A 14,720-nucleotide genomic window follows, 5' to 3' on the forward strand; every position below is an offset into this window, starting at 1 on the left:
TAACTGAGGCGATATGACTGGAAAAGGTGAGTTAGTCGTCAATCATCACCCCTAAGTTTCGCACCACCTTGGTGGGGGCAAGACACAGGGAGTCAATTTTGATGTCGATGTTGTGGTGTATTGTAGGTTTAGCAGGGAGGACCAGCAGTTCAGTTTTTGAGAGGTTCAGCTGGAGGTGATGTGCCTTCATCCAAGTGGCAATGTCAGAGAGGCAGTCAGAGACTCGAGCAGAGACCGATGGGTCATCAGGAGGAAATGACAGATAGAGCTGAGTGTCATCTGCATAGCAGTGATAGGAAAAGCCATGTGAGCGGATAACCTCACCCAGAGAGGTGGTGTAGATAGCGAATAGCAGGGGTCCCAGCACTGAACCCTGGGGAACCCCTGTGGTGAGGCAAGACAAAGTAGACAACTGTCCATGCCAGGATACACTGAATGAGCGTCCTTTGAGGTAGGAATCAAACCAGGACAGAGCCAAGCCAGAGATGCCCATTCATTTTCATTTCATTTGCAACATTTCAAAAGTTTTCTTAAGATTTGCTTGAAAATTTAGTGGAAACATGGCTAATGATGGCTTAACTACATACCCCCAAAACAAATTAAGATATATACAGTCATGGAAAAAAATATTAGTTGTTTCAACTAAAGGTACATTTGTTTGGACAAATATAATGATTACAAGAAAAATAGCACATACGAGTTTAATTTAAGAGCTGATATCTAGCTATTTTCCATGTTTTTTCTTTAAAATAACGCAAATCATGATCCAGAAAACCATGGAAAATGGCTAGATATCAGCTTAAAAATTAAACTCTTAGGAGCTATTTTGTTGTTGTTATATTTTCAAACAAATGTACCTTTAATTGTACCAGGCATTAAAATGAACAATAAATTGAAGAGAACAAGGGTGGTCTAATATTTTTTCCATGACAGTATATGGGAAAAGATAGTTTTCAGGGAATTCTGTCAAAAAGGATCTATATTAACCAAAACCATAATCTTTTCCTAAACCCAACCAAGTAGTTGTACTGCCTAAACTGAACAAGATTTCTGACTTTTCCCCAGCTCAACAGACACTGGTTGACTCACTTGTGGGATTTCTTCCAGTCGGCCCCGCTGGGTCCGGCCCCACAGTCGTAGGCCTGGATGATGAAGGTGTACTCTTTCTGGCTCTCACAGTCCACAGGGCTGCTGGCTCGCAGGACTCCCTCTCCTGATGTGCGGTTCAACACCACAGCCTCGAATGGAGCATCCTGACCATAGATCTTAAAGGCACAAATCTCCCCTAAAAAGACAAAGGAAGATACAAAAATGATGTTATGTGGGTTTTTTTTTTTTTTTTACAGCAACACAACAAACAATTCAACACAGCTATTGTAGTGTTCTAGACAGTACTTTCTCATCGTAAGCAGGTTAGAGGATTTTTTTATTGGGAGAAATTTGGGGAAAAAAACATGTTTATTCTCCCTTTGTGCCAAAAATGAAGGCAACACTTTCAATGTGCCAATAACATTTGGTGAGTCAGGAGCAAATTAAAACTAAGGAACACAAACAAAAACAGTGTGAAGACAGTTAGAGAAAGGGAGAGGGGAAGGATAAACATCAAGGGACAATTAAAAGTGCCATCGCTTTTGACCAATTTGATTTTTTTAAGGCAATTCTGAAGAGAAAAGTAGTTGTGCATCAGTCAGCCGTCTTAAATAACCCTAATCTCCCAGAGAAAAGAAGAAATGAACCATGTGAGAATGAAAGGAGAAACTTCAACTTGTCTGTTTCCCGACAGAGGCTGAAAATGCTGCTCAGCATGTAGCTTATCAAATGGGCAGACATTGAGAATGATTTATATGATGGCAGTCGGCACAACTATCAGACTTGAAGTGAGAGACTAAGTCAGAGACAACACTTAATTTCACTGAACAAACATTAGAAAAACATAGGCATAAAAAATATTTCCAATAACTGTTTTTTTTTTCATTAATTTCTTTTTCTTTCATGACATTACTTGTAAAAGCTTTTTCGTTTTGCTTCATTTCTTTGTTTGTTCTCTTCTTTCTCCCTGTCATTTTCTCATACCCAGGAGTGGCTACCAGATAATTGAAGTAAAATCAAACCAGGGGTAGTAAAAACTAACCATACAAACTGCTGAAATTGTCTGTACACCACAGCTATCATTTCAAATTCCAGTCTACGTTTCATTTCGGGACACAATGATATTTCTTGCGCACAAAAACACAGCATACATCTCTTTGTGTGTAGTGAAGAGAGAACTAATTTCTGATACGTGTCAAACTGTGCATGCTCAACAAAAGATGAAAAATGTGTCCACAGAGTGCTCCACAACACGCTCTCAGTGCATTGTGTTTGCCTTAGGTGTGTATTTCTGTGTGTAGATCAGGTTTTGAGTCTTTTGCGGAGTTCATCCCCTGCACAAGTGTTCATTTCAGGGATTTGGGAAATCTCCTTGCACAGGGAACAAAAAGCTGCAGCGTTCTGACCCTGTGTTGGCTGATATCTCTCAGAACATAGTGGGACGCAGCTGAAACAAAAAGCTTCCTAGCTATGGGAATTCTGCTTGCATGCTCAAACCCCACTGACAAACACAAAGACAAGGTTCCCTTTCCCCACTGGCTTCTTTCCACTTCTGCCCCCCCCCCCCTGTCTTCATATCCCACTGTCATGCACAGAGCCTTTTATATTCTCTCTCTTGACTTCCTTTTAACCTGATTCAACTTCTCACTGCCCCTTCTTGGTGAAATAATGATGCTGCCAAGCACAGTGGGCTTCAAGGTTTGATCCCCAACCAATTTTAAAGATGCCTAGCGCTTTGAGGTGTTATCAAGATGAGAGAATTCCAAATATGGCTGTATATGTAATGTGTATGTATGTAAAAATAATAACAAACACAGCAGGCGGCGTGGAAAAAGGCGATAAACTCGAATGCAGCCCTAATCCTGCCTGCACATACACACAAACTGAGCAAATATGGTTTTAGATGGGACCAAAGGGAGGGGAATCTGGTCTGAAAATACCAGTGATTATAATAAACTGCTGCCGTACTTATACATAAACCTTGACTTAGTGGTGGGGAGCAGGAAAAGGTACTTCCACTTAACAGTTTGGGGTTGGATGCAAATCCATTTTCCGCTCCATCTGTTGTAGCAAATTCATTTTTCTGGATTACATTTTACAGGGGAACGTAACAGAGTCAGGAAAGATAGAGAAAGCAACAGAAGAGGAGGGAGAGAGAGAGATGAGGAGGAATGTGATGTGGCAATGTATATGTAAATGGTAATGACAAGGATTTCAGGCTAATTCCTACTGTGTCAGCAAATGTGTACATGACGTACACACATAGACACTTCCATCCTGCCACTTAGTTTGCTTCTCAGCAGCCCCAACCAGAGGGAATACTGTAATTTCACCCCGTTGTGGTCTATGGATAGAGTGGAGTCTAATCTTTTGGCCTATACGTCATGACGGAAAGGGGTCGCTTTTCAAAGTAAACATCATAGATTTTTGCTTCGGGGAATTGGCCTGTTGCCATGGCAGATTGAGAGTGAAGTGAAAGAGTCAGCAAAAAATGGTTCGATAATAACATTCATCTAAAATAGATGGTACTCCACAGAAAGCTTGAACGGCATAAACTCCATCGACAGAAAATGTCAAGCTGTCAGGGAACATGTATTTCATGGGATGTTAAATTGCCAATATAATAAAAATGGACAAGATGAAGCAAGTTAATGGGAAAATGATGCTCCACAAACCAACACGTTGTCACCAGGAGCCGAAACAAATTTGTCTATTCCAACCATAAGTAAGAGTAGTTGACAGATCATTTAATTTCTTGCAATTTTTTTCTGTATAAATTTGTTTGGATTACACCATTGCTTACACTTCATTTTTAATATTTATGGCTGTTTTTAAAGAGGAGAAAAAAATGCAATGTTAAACATTTATAATGAGGATTTAATCACAAAAAGTCCAACTGGCTGACTCAGCTTTACATCATTCCTGAAGCACATTTTTATAGATATTTTTATGTGCCTCTTGGTAAACTTTAATTTGTATTACTCAGTTATTGTTATTACTCTCACATTTTATGTGTTTGTAATATTAGTTTGGGCACCGGTTTGAATTGATTCTAAATAAAAATAAATAGATAAAATAAAAAAAATTCACCAACAATTTTCATGTTATTAAAATGAATGATTACTTCCAGCATGTATCAAATTAAACCAAACAGATTTATAATAATAATAATAAAAAAGAATGAACGTGAATAATAAAACCTTTACCTTTAAAAAGTTAACAAATAAGAAAACAAGAAGCTAAAATGTATTGTTATTAGATCATTTAAATTAAACAATAAAATACAGTTCAACAGATGATGGATTCTCATGCACACATTTTTCACAGCAGACATTTTAACACAGCAGGAGAAGCACAAGTGTTGCTAAAAACATTGCAGACTTAAGACCTGTGACTGAGACATTTCAAAATCTTGGTGTTCTGTCGTGCAAACCTTATCAATAACCTCTCAATCTGTACCAAAATGTAACAACAAATGCGATGAAGACATGATAACTGCTTTGCAGCACGACGCAGAAAGTCCAAACTATAACCACACTAACATGCTCATTAAAATGTAAGCATGAATCAGTATACAGTATAAAAAGAATAACTGGGGTCATGACCTGTGAATTAAATAGCTGTCTTCATCCTCGACTGCAGGTTTTGGGCAATTGGCCCCCTGATGCCAAGAAGACCATTATGTAAAGTAGGCAGGCTGCTTAAAGTCCTTTGGGTTAAAGGAGAGGTACAGTTGTGTATCATCTGCATGAAAATTAAAGAATATGTCATGCTGTCCAATAATGTGACCCCCAGGAAACATTTATGGAAACAAATTAGAAGCCATGAATTTATATCTGGTGTGACTAACTACTACTTCACCGACTAATGCCCTACAAAAGGAAACATCTGTCTTCTTTAGATTTTTTAGCAGTTAACAATGTGATGTATCACTTTGCGTCGTGATTGTGATTCTGTGACCTGCACAGCAAAATTTAAAAAGTCACTTCCAAAGTATTGAAAGCCTCCAGTGAGCCCTCTTTTTCAGTCAAGCCTCAACAGAGAAAGAGGAAATTCAATCATGTTAATTCCTCTTCTTAATCAAATACTGTTGTGACTCCATCTGGTGTGTCTGTGCCTGTTTGTCTGTCTCTGTGTAGAGCATTAGACATAAAAGCTTCTGTATCAAGATTTCACTGTGTGTGTATGTGTGTGCGTGTGTGGTGAGGGGAGCTGCAAGACCTTGATTAAAGTGAGTTTCTAAGCAGACAGAGTATCAGGCGGCTTTAAGCCCTGATTTCTTCACTCTCCCGCCTTCAGTGCTGAGCTCACACTCACCCCTGTTCCTCTCGTTTAATTAATCACTGGATTACACTTCATCCCACTACTGACACACAGATACACCCTAACTACACACGCAACATATGCACACACAATATACGGCATGTGTACATGCATATGCATGAATACAATGCCAACACATACTATATGTTATACACAATGAGGTCCAGAAATACACACATGGATAAAAATGATAATATTGAGGATAAAGGGCTTCATGACAGTGCCTTGGATTTTAATTAGATTTTATTGACACAGCCTTGCTTTGTTCTGTGTTTTTTTTTCATGCTCAAAGTATGAAAGCACAGCTCTATCTATACTCTAGAGCCCAACAGTATTGGTGTATATGCTGTCCAATATGTGCCTTTATGAAACCTTTTTTACACAATATATAATGCAGAAAATGTTGCTTGGCATGATTGAGAAACTGTTAGATATTCCTTTTCTTTTTTTAAATAGTTAGCAATTGACTGAGCAGTAAAGATGATTATTTAGCTATGTATTTTATTCACATTTATTCTTATTTTTCCTCAGTTATCCATTTATATAATTTTTTAGAATTGGCTGACAATTGTTTGTATAATGTATATAAAATGTGCGACAATGTTAAACATTATTTAACATTGCAACAGGGTACATCTGCAGAGTGGTGAAAAATGCACAATCCACATAGAAAAGGTCTATTTTCATTCTAACTAAAAAACTATAACAGCTGCCATATCAGTTATCGATTCATTTCCCCCCTCTAAAATCAGTATCAGCATCAGTCTCAAAAATCCCATATTGGTTGGGCTCTACTATACACGGATGGACTGTTGAGCAGATTTACTGAGCACAGGCCCAGGGACCCTTTGGTCTTCACCTGCAAAATGTCACTCAAAGAGACAGATACAGACTATGACCACAAAGACACAAAAACACAAAAAAAAGACACAAAATGACAACAACAAGACACAAAAACAATAAAAATTGACCACAAAAAAGGTCTTTGAGCTGTAATGAAAACAGAGTTATTTTAAGTGGATTGTGCACCGATATGACAAAGCAAAGGTATCTTTAAAAATAAGTAGTCTCAAATGGCACCAGATCCTTTGTGAGGTTTGTGTTTTTCAGGTTTTATCTTTTGTGCATTTCATTGTAAACATAATAAATATCCACTATGAAGAAGCACCTTGCTCTAAATACCCAAATGGCATATGGAGCACATGGCTGTGTATGACTGAGCAAACAAGGGTATGTGTTACAAGTCTTCTCCTTCTCTGGAGCTTCAGTCACTCCAGCTGTCCCCGCTAACTTCACAAAAGAAAGGACATTTAGATCGGAGAACAAACTCCTTAAAAACTTCCAAACTTCTTCCAGGCTGACTGAATATCATTTTTTCATTGTCATGGCAGCCTCAGACTGCACTTTTATGAACATTATGCTGAGGCTCCTGCTGTTCAATGAACACTGAGTTAGCAGTTTTGTTAAAGTACATCTGTGCAGTCTAATGCAAGTCAATACATACATATACACTGGAGACAGATTACTACACTTCTCTGTATAATGCAGTCCAGCACCACAACACACACCTCAGTTGAGTCAACACTTCTGACACAGTGTCAAACTTTTTGAGCTAAAGTGTGATTTAGTCAAGGGAAAACCTCCAGGTAAAATCAAATATACCATTGTTTTTGACCAAATGTTGACTTTTGATGATTTCACAAATATTTACAAAATACGATTTTTTATAAATAATCATCAGTAATTATTAGGGTTATCATTGAAAACTAGAGTCCAGATATGCCATGATTCATAAACTCGCTAGATATGTTAATCAATATAATTTCATGTGAGATAACAATATCAAAAAGTACTGAACAAATGAGAATTATAAAAGAATATTGAAAAAAGAATTATTCATTTAATCTATAAAGTTAATCAATTATTTCTGTGTTAGTTTTTGGACTGTATGCATAAAATGTGTGGACAAATTAATTGTAATGTACATGAATAAAAGTGTTATAATATAGCAAAAATGTCCATACATGCATAATTCTAATGAATATTTTTGAGAGAAAAAGTAATGTTTCTGCTTCAATAGGGTGTGCTTTGTCTGTACTGTTTGTCAAATTGTATGCAGACATAATTTTATGAAAGTGTTAATAGTAATCATTTTAAAATGTATACATCAAAACTCTAATATTGTGTATGAGTCACACAGAGTCCATTTACTGAATTGTTAGACACTTAATGTGTGTGTGTGAATCAGGGTTCCTGCCTAAATTGTTGTCGAGATGGGTACAATGGATAGTTCATCTAATAAATGGGTCCTTAACCTTAAACAGATTCAACAGGAAAAAAATTAATTACAGTGGCTGAACATTAGAAAAAGACTGCCTCTTCTTCTACTTTTGCAGTTCTCATTTTGTATGAGTGAGGGTGGGAGAGGAGGATGAAAACAAATGACGGTTCACGGCCTTCCTCTAAGCCTTTCTCCCATTGGCTTTAATGGGATTTTCTCTGTACTGTCTCAAGGTTTTTGGTAAGGACACTATGAGGACACTGAGTGGCAGGCAGTTAACAGGAAGATAAGTTGTAAAATGTCAGTGGTGCCTCTGTAGATTTGTCTTTTTCTGACATATGGCTTTTTAAATCAACACTCAGCTTTTCTCCACTACTTTAAACCAAAGGAACTTGAGAAAAAGAGACATGTTGCAAGAAGCAGATTTAACTGAATTGAAAGTCATGACATAAGACATGAGGTCAATATTGGGGAAAAAATATGTTTGCTACATGACTACATACCATGATTGATTAATCTTTTAAAGTTCTGCATGTGCACTCACAGTATTCCAATCTTTGACTACCAGCAAATACCTTGAGTATTGATTGAAAGCACCTCTTTACACAGACGCCCACACACGCCACAAAAAAGAAAGCACAAATAGCCGATAGGCAGCATTCAAATGATTTACAATGTTATGGAATCGAGCTACAACAGGAAATATTCCTGAAAAGTTGTCTAATGACTGAGTGTTGTCAAACACACCAGCATCTATTTCGCACCTCATTCCCCTCCAGAATACTTCACAATGAATAAAGTCTCACTAATGAAATAACAATCTGCATCAATTTCCTTTATCCATTTGGCAGACTGATATGAAATAAACAGGCTAGTTTCTAACTATAAAGCAAGGAATATGTGTGTGAGTGTGTCTCGGGGTTTGTGTGTGTTCATGTGGTCTACTTCACACAGTCGATGGACTGCTGGGGACCCAAGGACGTGCCGTGTCGAAGTTGGTTGAGTTTTGACATCTGACACGTTCAATATGAATAAACTTTGAATAAACGAGAGAACAGCCCTCTGTGCAGCAGCGGGGGCAAGGCTTCAGGGCTTTGCAGAGTCAAGCATACTGTACTTTATGTCAAAGTTCTGCTGTTTTGTCAAAGTGACCTCTGTTAATACTAGTGTTGTGACCACCTGACCACGGGGACCCGCCACTCGCAATTTACTTTTTCAGCTGGAAGCTGGATATGCTAATGTTACAACCAAACTCTTCTTCAAGCAGGCACAAGCAACCTACAGGAACAGCTCCACTCGGCCAAGGCAACTTAAATTGTTTGTCATAATAAACCATTCTGGGAGACTGGCCTCAAAAACGACCCCATTGGTCGTTTGTACAGGCAGTAAAATACCCATATTTATATCTATATATACCCATATTATATTAAGGCTGTCCTCCACCGCACTCAAATGGCGGTAATAATAATGAATGACACCCATTTTAACCCTTAATAGGGCACTTATTGAAATACTTGCAATTTCCAAATTTCAACCCAAGAGAATATTGGATGATATTACATACAGCCAGAATGTGTATGGGAGATGGTAATATTTTGAGAAAAAAGTTTACGAGATTTAAAGTGGCATATGTAGGAGAAAAAAATGCGCAGATTTATGAGATTTTAAGTGAATATGCGAGAAAAAAAGTTGTTTTTTCCCCCACTTTATCCTCGTAAATCTACAACTTTTTTTTCTTCTAGATTTGCCACTTTAATCTAGTAAATTTGCAACTTTTTTCTTGGGGCTACTGAGAGGGGTGTTGATGGGTCGAACAGGTGTTGGACTTTCACCCAGGAGAACAGGGTTTGTGTCCCATGTGAAAACTAAAGCAAATGATGTGATTTAAACATCATGCAACTCCTTGTGCATCACGTTATTATGTAGTCACGTCACCCTGGTAAATACTTCACTTCCAGCATTTACGTGCATTTATTTACTTTTTAAACTTTCTTTTATAATCCAAGAAGCTTTTTGCCCTGAACCTAGATCAGTGGTTTTGTAGCCTAACTTTAACCAAACTGTAGCCTTATTTTTTACAACCACAAACTGTACGTGTATGTATAATGACGTGTGCGCTATATTTAGAATGCTCTGCTCTGTACTGGAATTGAAAATTGGTCAGATGGGTCGTTTCAAAAAATGCTCATATGGGATGTTATGGGTGGTGTTGACAAAAGGCCTATTCTGTCCTTTAGGTTGGAGATCTTGTTGTATTTGGAAATGAATACCTCCACTGTGTATTTCAGCAAGTAGACACAAGTTCACAAGTTTGGAAAGCAGTCTTGCTTTATATTTCACCTTTTCTCTAACTGGGAATGTTGGCAATGTCAGTGGTAGAAGAAGAGAAGAAAAGTAAAAGTCCTGCATTCAAATTTTTTACTTAAAGTGAAAAGTGAAAGAGAGGTATTATCAGACAGTGTACTTGCTTTGACTTAACGTCTGTTCAAGGTAAAACTTTCAACTGTAATATGATGCTAGATATTTAAAAGATTAATAGTACATCATATTTTATTTGTTATATTTTCTGAGTAAAATCTGAATCTGCAAGGTAACCAGTAACATTTCTGGCTGTGCGTAGTCGCCACTTTGGTGTGTAATACCACAGGTGAAGCATTCAGTTTGTACAAAATAGGTGTATTTTGAATGGGCACTAGTTCAAACCATGCAGTGTGAGTGTGTGTGCATGGATACGTAGCATTTGTTGGCCGGAGCAGTCAGAGCAGGCTCACAGTCAGTTAAAGAGACACATGCAGGAGCAATTCATCACAGTCTCACTGGGCTGCTTCAGATAGCCGGCCACTTCCTAATTGCATTTGGGAGATTGTCGCACTATCCACTTGACCTCAGGCTGACAAATCAACAGCTCACACAAGCGGAAAGCCTATGCACACACACAGACACACACACAGACACACACACACACACACACTTTTCAGGTTATCTATTCACCAAGGACCGCTGATACCTTGGACAACACAATATAGGAATGGGGAGAATTCAATATCGCAGACAATACACATTCATTCTGCTGGGGGCTTTGGTGGTCTGCTATGCAATTAGTGTTAATTGCAGCCTCTGAAGTTGTGGGATTAGAATTCATCGGATGAACTGCATCTGTCAGGGTTGGTTGTTAATTGAACTGTGTGAAGATGTAGTTGTGTGACTTAAATGCTGAAGAGAAGAGCTCTGAAAGGCCTTTTGGCTGAAGTGTAACGATACAAGGTGGAGTGTTAACTTCTGAAGTCAGGCACAACAATAAATAGTTTAAGAGAAGCTTCTTAAGATCATGGGTCTCAGTGTCATACCAGACTGCAAAACAACTCGCCTCAAGCTAGGTGTCTAACCCCGTGTTTCCCCAGTGAAAATATGCAAACAGAAAATAGGTAAATTAGGCAGGAGGCTGTTTATCAAGTTAAGCGAGAAATCGTGCAAATTATGTGCGAGGGTCTGGCAGAGTACATCAAAGGTTGGACCACAAAGCAAAACTGTTTTTCACTTCAGCTGTTCACAAAATTTAAAAAGGAAAATCAGAGCCAGGGCATAAGAACGATGATAGGGAAAGAACCTCCACCCGAAACGGAAAGAAAACACCAGAGACATGAGCGCTGTGGGGGATACAACTGACATGTAGTACAGACGAGGTCAAAGAGATACAAAGGAGTGGATTAAAAAGTGTTTGAGAGGAGAGGAGAAGCTGCAGGGGAGATAAAGGAGGATGAAGGATATAGAGTGATAACTACAGTGTGTGAGATAACTAATGCAGGTATAATCGCTATCAACCTCAGTGTGCTTCCCCTCCTCCTCCTCTTCACCTTCTCCTCCCCATGTTCCTTCTCACTTCGTCTGGTGCAGATCTCACAGCGGTAAGCAATTATTCAGCTCTTAACATCAGCTCTCAGATGCACTGCGCAACCTTGCCCCCCCTTACCCCCGACATGCCTCACCTGCTCTTGTTTCTACCCTCTTTCTCACCTTTTCTCACCTCTTCTTCCTCTGTTCCTCAGTCACATGCTGTTCACCTCACAGTTCACTGCTCTCTAAGGGTCACCAGTTGACAGTTAAATGGCTTCTTGGAAAAGGGGAATTTTACAGTTTGGGGTGAATGTTTGTGCAGGTGCTTAATCACAAACACCTATACATATACTTTATACATCTATGTATGGAAATACACACCAAAAAAAAAAGGGTTGCATGTTGAGAGCTGCTAACGAGGGTAACACTGCACCTAAATCAGATGTCAACAGTAAAAAGGTAACAAGAATTTTGTTGTCATACACACAAGTGGTATGTTTAGTTATAAGAATATAAAACATATCTTCCCATGCTATGAAAAACTGTCAGTATGAACAATTCTCCATTATTGGAGTATTAAATGATGCATCATCAGTAAACGCACACAATGTGACAAAATGAGACATGGCAGAATTAGTCTTAATCAAAACTAAAACCCTGCCAATATGGCAACAATTTGGATTTGAAGCAGACAAAACAGATGGGCCAAAAAACATAGGTGAGGTAATGTTTAAACACTGCAGGAAGAGGTCTGGAGCTGCTAAACTCATTATGGGCCCTTCTCTGTCTCATTATGTTCCACTCAGGATCTGCGACGTTCTGAGTGTGACACCTAGTGGTAAAATTGGTTATACCAGTCCAGTGTTTGGCTTAATAACAAACCGGTATGAAAAGTTTTACACTGTCCCAAACCTTCTTAATAGCAGTTAACACTAAAATACTATTGTGGCAAACAGAAGTCCTTATAATTCATCCATGGACATACATATCTGTGTCAAATTTCATGGTAATCCATCCAATAGTTGTTTACAGAATTCACAAATGTCCATCGAAATAATGATGGCACTAGTGGATTTCAAAAGTCATGAAGTGTCATTGTCTGGGGACCATACAAAGTCAATCCATCTCTAAGATATTGTGATACTTCTCTGGAAACTTTGTGAAAACTTTGACCTGCTGGTGGTACTCAGTCAGTAGTTGTCATCCTCTGGGGACCATGACTGTAATCACAATCCATACAGACGCTGCTGGAATATCTCAGACAAGCATCACCAACCAAATAGGCCTTTCCATCTACATGCAGTGGAGGTCAATTAAAAGAATATTTGGAAAGTAAAGGAGAAACCAAAAACATGAATTAGTCTGATTTAGATCTCGCTTGTTGCCTGCAGCTAAATATGTCATTTCCAATGATCACTTTTAAAAACCCACAGGAGACGTGAAAAGGCTCTGCATCTTATCAATATAACCTCACTTTGACCATTCCTTGAGGTCAACCTGCTCTTCTAGTCAATCCTTTCATACCTAACATCATCTGCTCATTATCCTTTCAACCAAAACACCTCTCCTCTGGTAAGTGACATTCGTATCATTGTTATTCTTCTCTTTCTACATTTTTCGACACCCCTCTGTTGGACTGCGGGCTGGCATGGTTGGTTCTGAGATAATCACACACTACCAGGTACAGCAGGGATTCTCCATAAGCCTGTGAGCTGTAAATGTCACAGTGTCTCTGACTATGACCTCTGTCAGCTCAGCAGCTCAGTGAGAAGAGCAGGACACGGCCCACTGGTTTATAGAAGACACCCACTCACGCACACAATTTCTGTCTAATGCACACGCTTCAATGCACACAAAAAACACACAAACACACACACACACACACACTTGCACAGAGTAGTGATGAGGAAGGCAGATACAAAAGGAGATACGATTTTTTTAGTCCCCTGATTTATGTATTCTATATGTGTGCATGTTTTATGCTGTGCAAAGAATGCAAAATTACAATTAATTTAAAAAATAACTGATTTAAATCTTTGTAAAATTGTTTTGATGCAATGTACAATCCTAACCATGCAGAAGTATAGCACAGACATCACAACCCGTCATTATCACACTTTACCACTTACACTACCAATGCTGTTTGCTGCTGCAGCTCTCTCCACCTTCCCAACATTCTCATGGTATTTTGTGTAACCCAAACCACTGTGACTACACTGCATGTCTACACTATTAAGCCTCATCGCCAGAAATAACGAACCAGCAAGTTTATTTTTTGTATCTAAGGATAGAAGATGCCATATGTTGTTCTCATTTTAAGATAAGTTTCTGATTTGACATCAGTGTGCCTGCATTTCTATGGCATGTGTAAATTAATCTCAAATTGAGGCAGCCCTGAGAATCTTTACTGCCTACACTAATTGAAAAAGTTTTCTTGTATCTCTCTGTTGAGCATTAGGTTTGTATTACTTTGGCAGCTTCGCAATACAAACAAGCTGTTGAACAACGCATATCCGCCCAAAGCTACAGCTATTTTTCTTGTAGCATTACTTCCTAGTTAATTGAATGGTAAGATTTTTTATTGTATTTTTTAAGTATGATGATGAAAAAAGTATGACTGCCAAACAACAGACCTGTTGCTCAGCTCCACAAAATAAATTCTAATAACAGAATCAAATCCCACAATAAAAAGATCAGGACTGCATGCAAAACCAAGCATATCTCAGCAATGACAGATAAGCACACTGCATATAAATATACACTCATCTACAGTTTATTGAGTCTAATTACAAGTCCTACTGTACCTTCACTGATATAAACAAGGTGGACAAAAAAACAAGTTCTATTGGTTTTTCTCATATACAACCGGACTTCTTTTTGCAAACAATGGAGTCACCCCCTGTTGGCCATTGGAGAGAATGCAGGTTTAAGGAATTTCCGCATTGGCTTTCTCCACGTCTAAAAGGTCCATGCAGTTGAATTAATGCCTCTCTGAAACAGTATTTTCTAAAAAAATATTCCTCATGGAGCTTAATAAAGATTCTATGTTTGCTACTTCTGAAGTCAGTAGAGCTGTTGTGTGTTATTTCCTCCCTCTCTCTCACCTGCCCACTGTTTTCTCTCCATTTGTAATAAATACTTGGGTACACAATCATGTTAACTATAGCATGAATAAACGCAAATACAACCTCAA

General features: G+C 38.5%; 1 protein-coding gene across 1 annotated transcript in view; it reads right to left on the minus strand.

The window, feature by feature from the left end:
* clstn2a (calsyntenin 2a) overlaps positions 1 to 14,720 on the minus strand; it is a 172,022-nt gene that overhangs the window by 58,061 nt on the left and 99,241 nt on the right. The window contains exon 3 of the mRNA XM_059344188.1: positions 1,090 to 1,285. Within this exon, the coding sequence (XP_059200171.1) occupies positions 1,090 to 1,285 (196 nt within the window). The remainder of the gene's footprint in view (positions 1 to 1,089; positions 1,286 to 14,720) is intronic.

This window comes from Centropristis striata, chromosome 11 (assembly GCF_030273125.1).
Source record: "Centropristis striata isolate RG_2023a ecotype Rhode Island chromosome 11, C.striata_1.0, whole genome shotgun sequence".
Lineage (NCBI taxonomy): Eukaryota > Metazoa > Chordata > Actinopteri > Perciformes > Serranidae > Centropristis > Centropristis striata.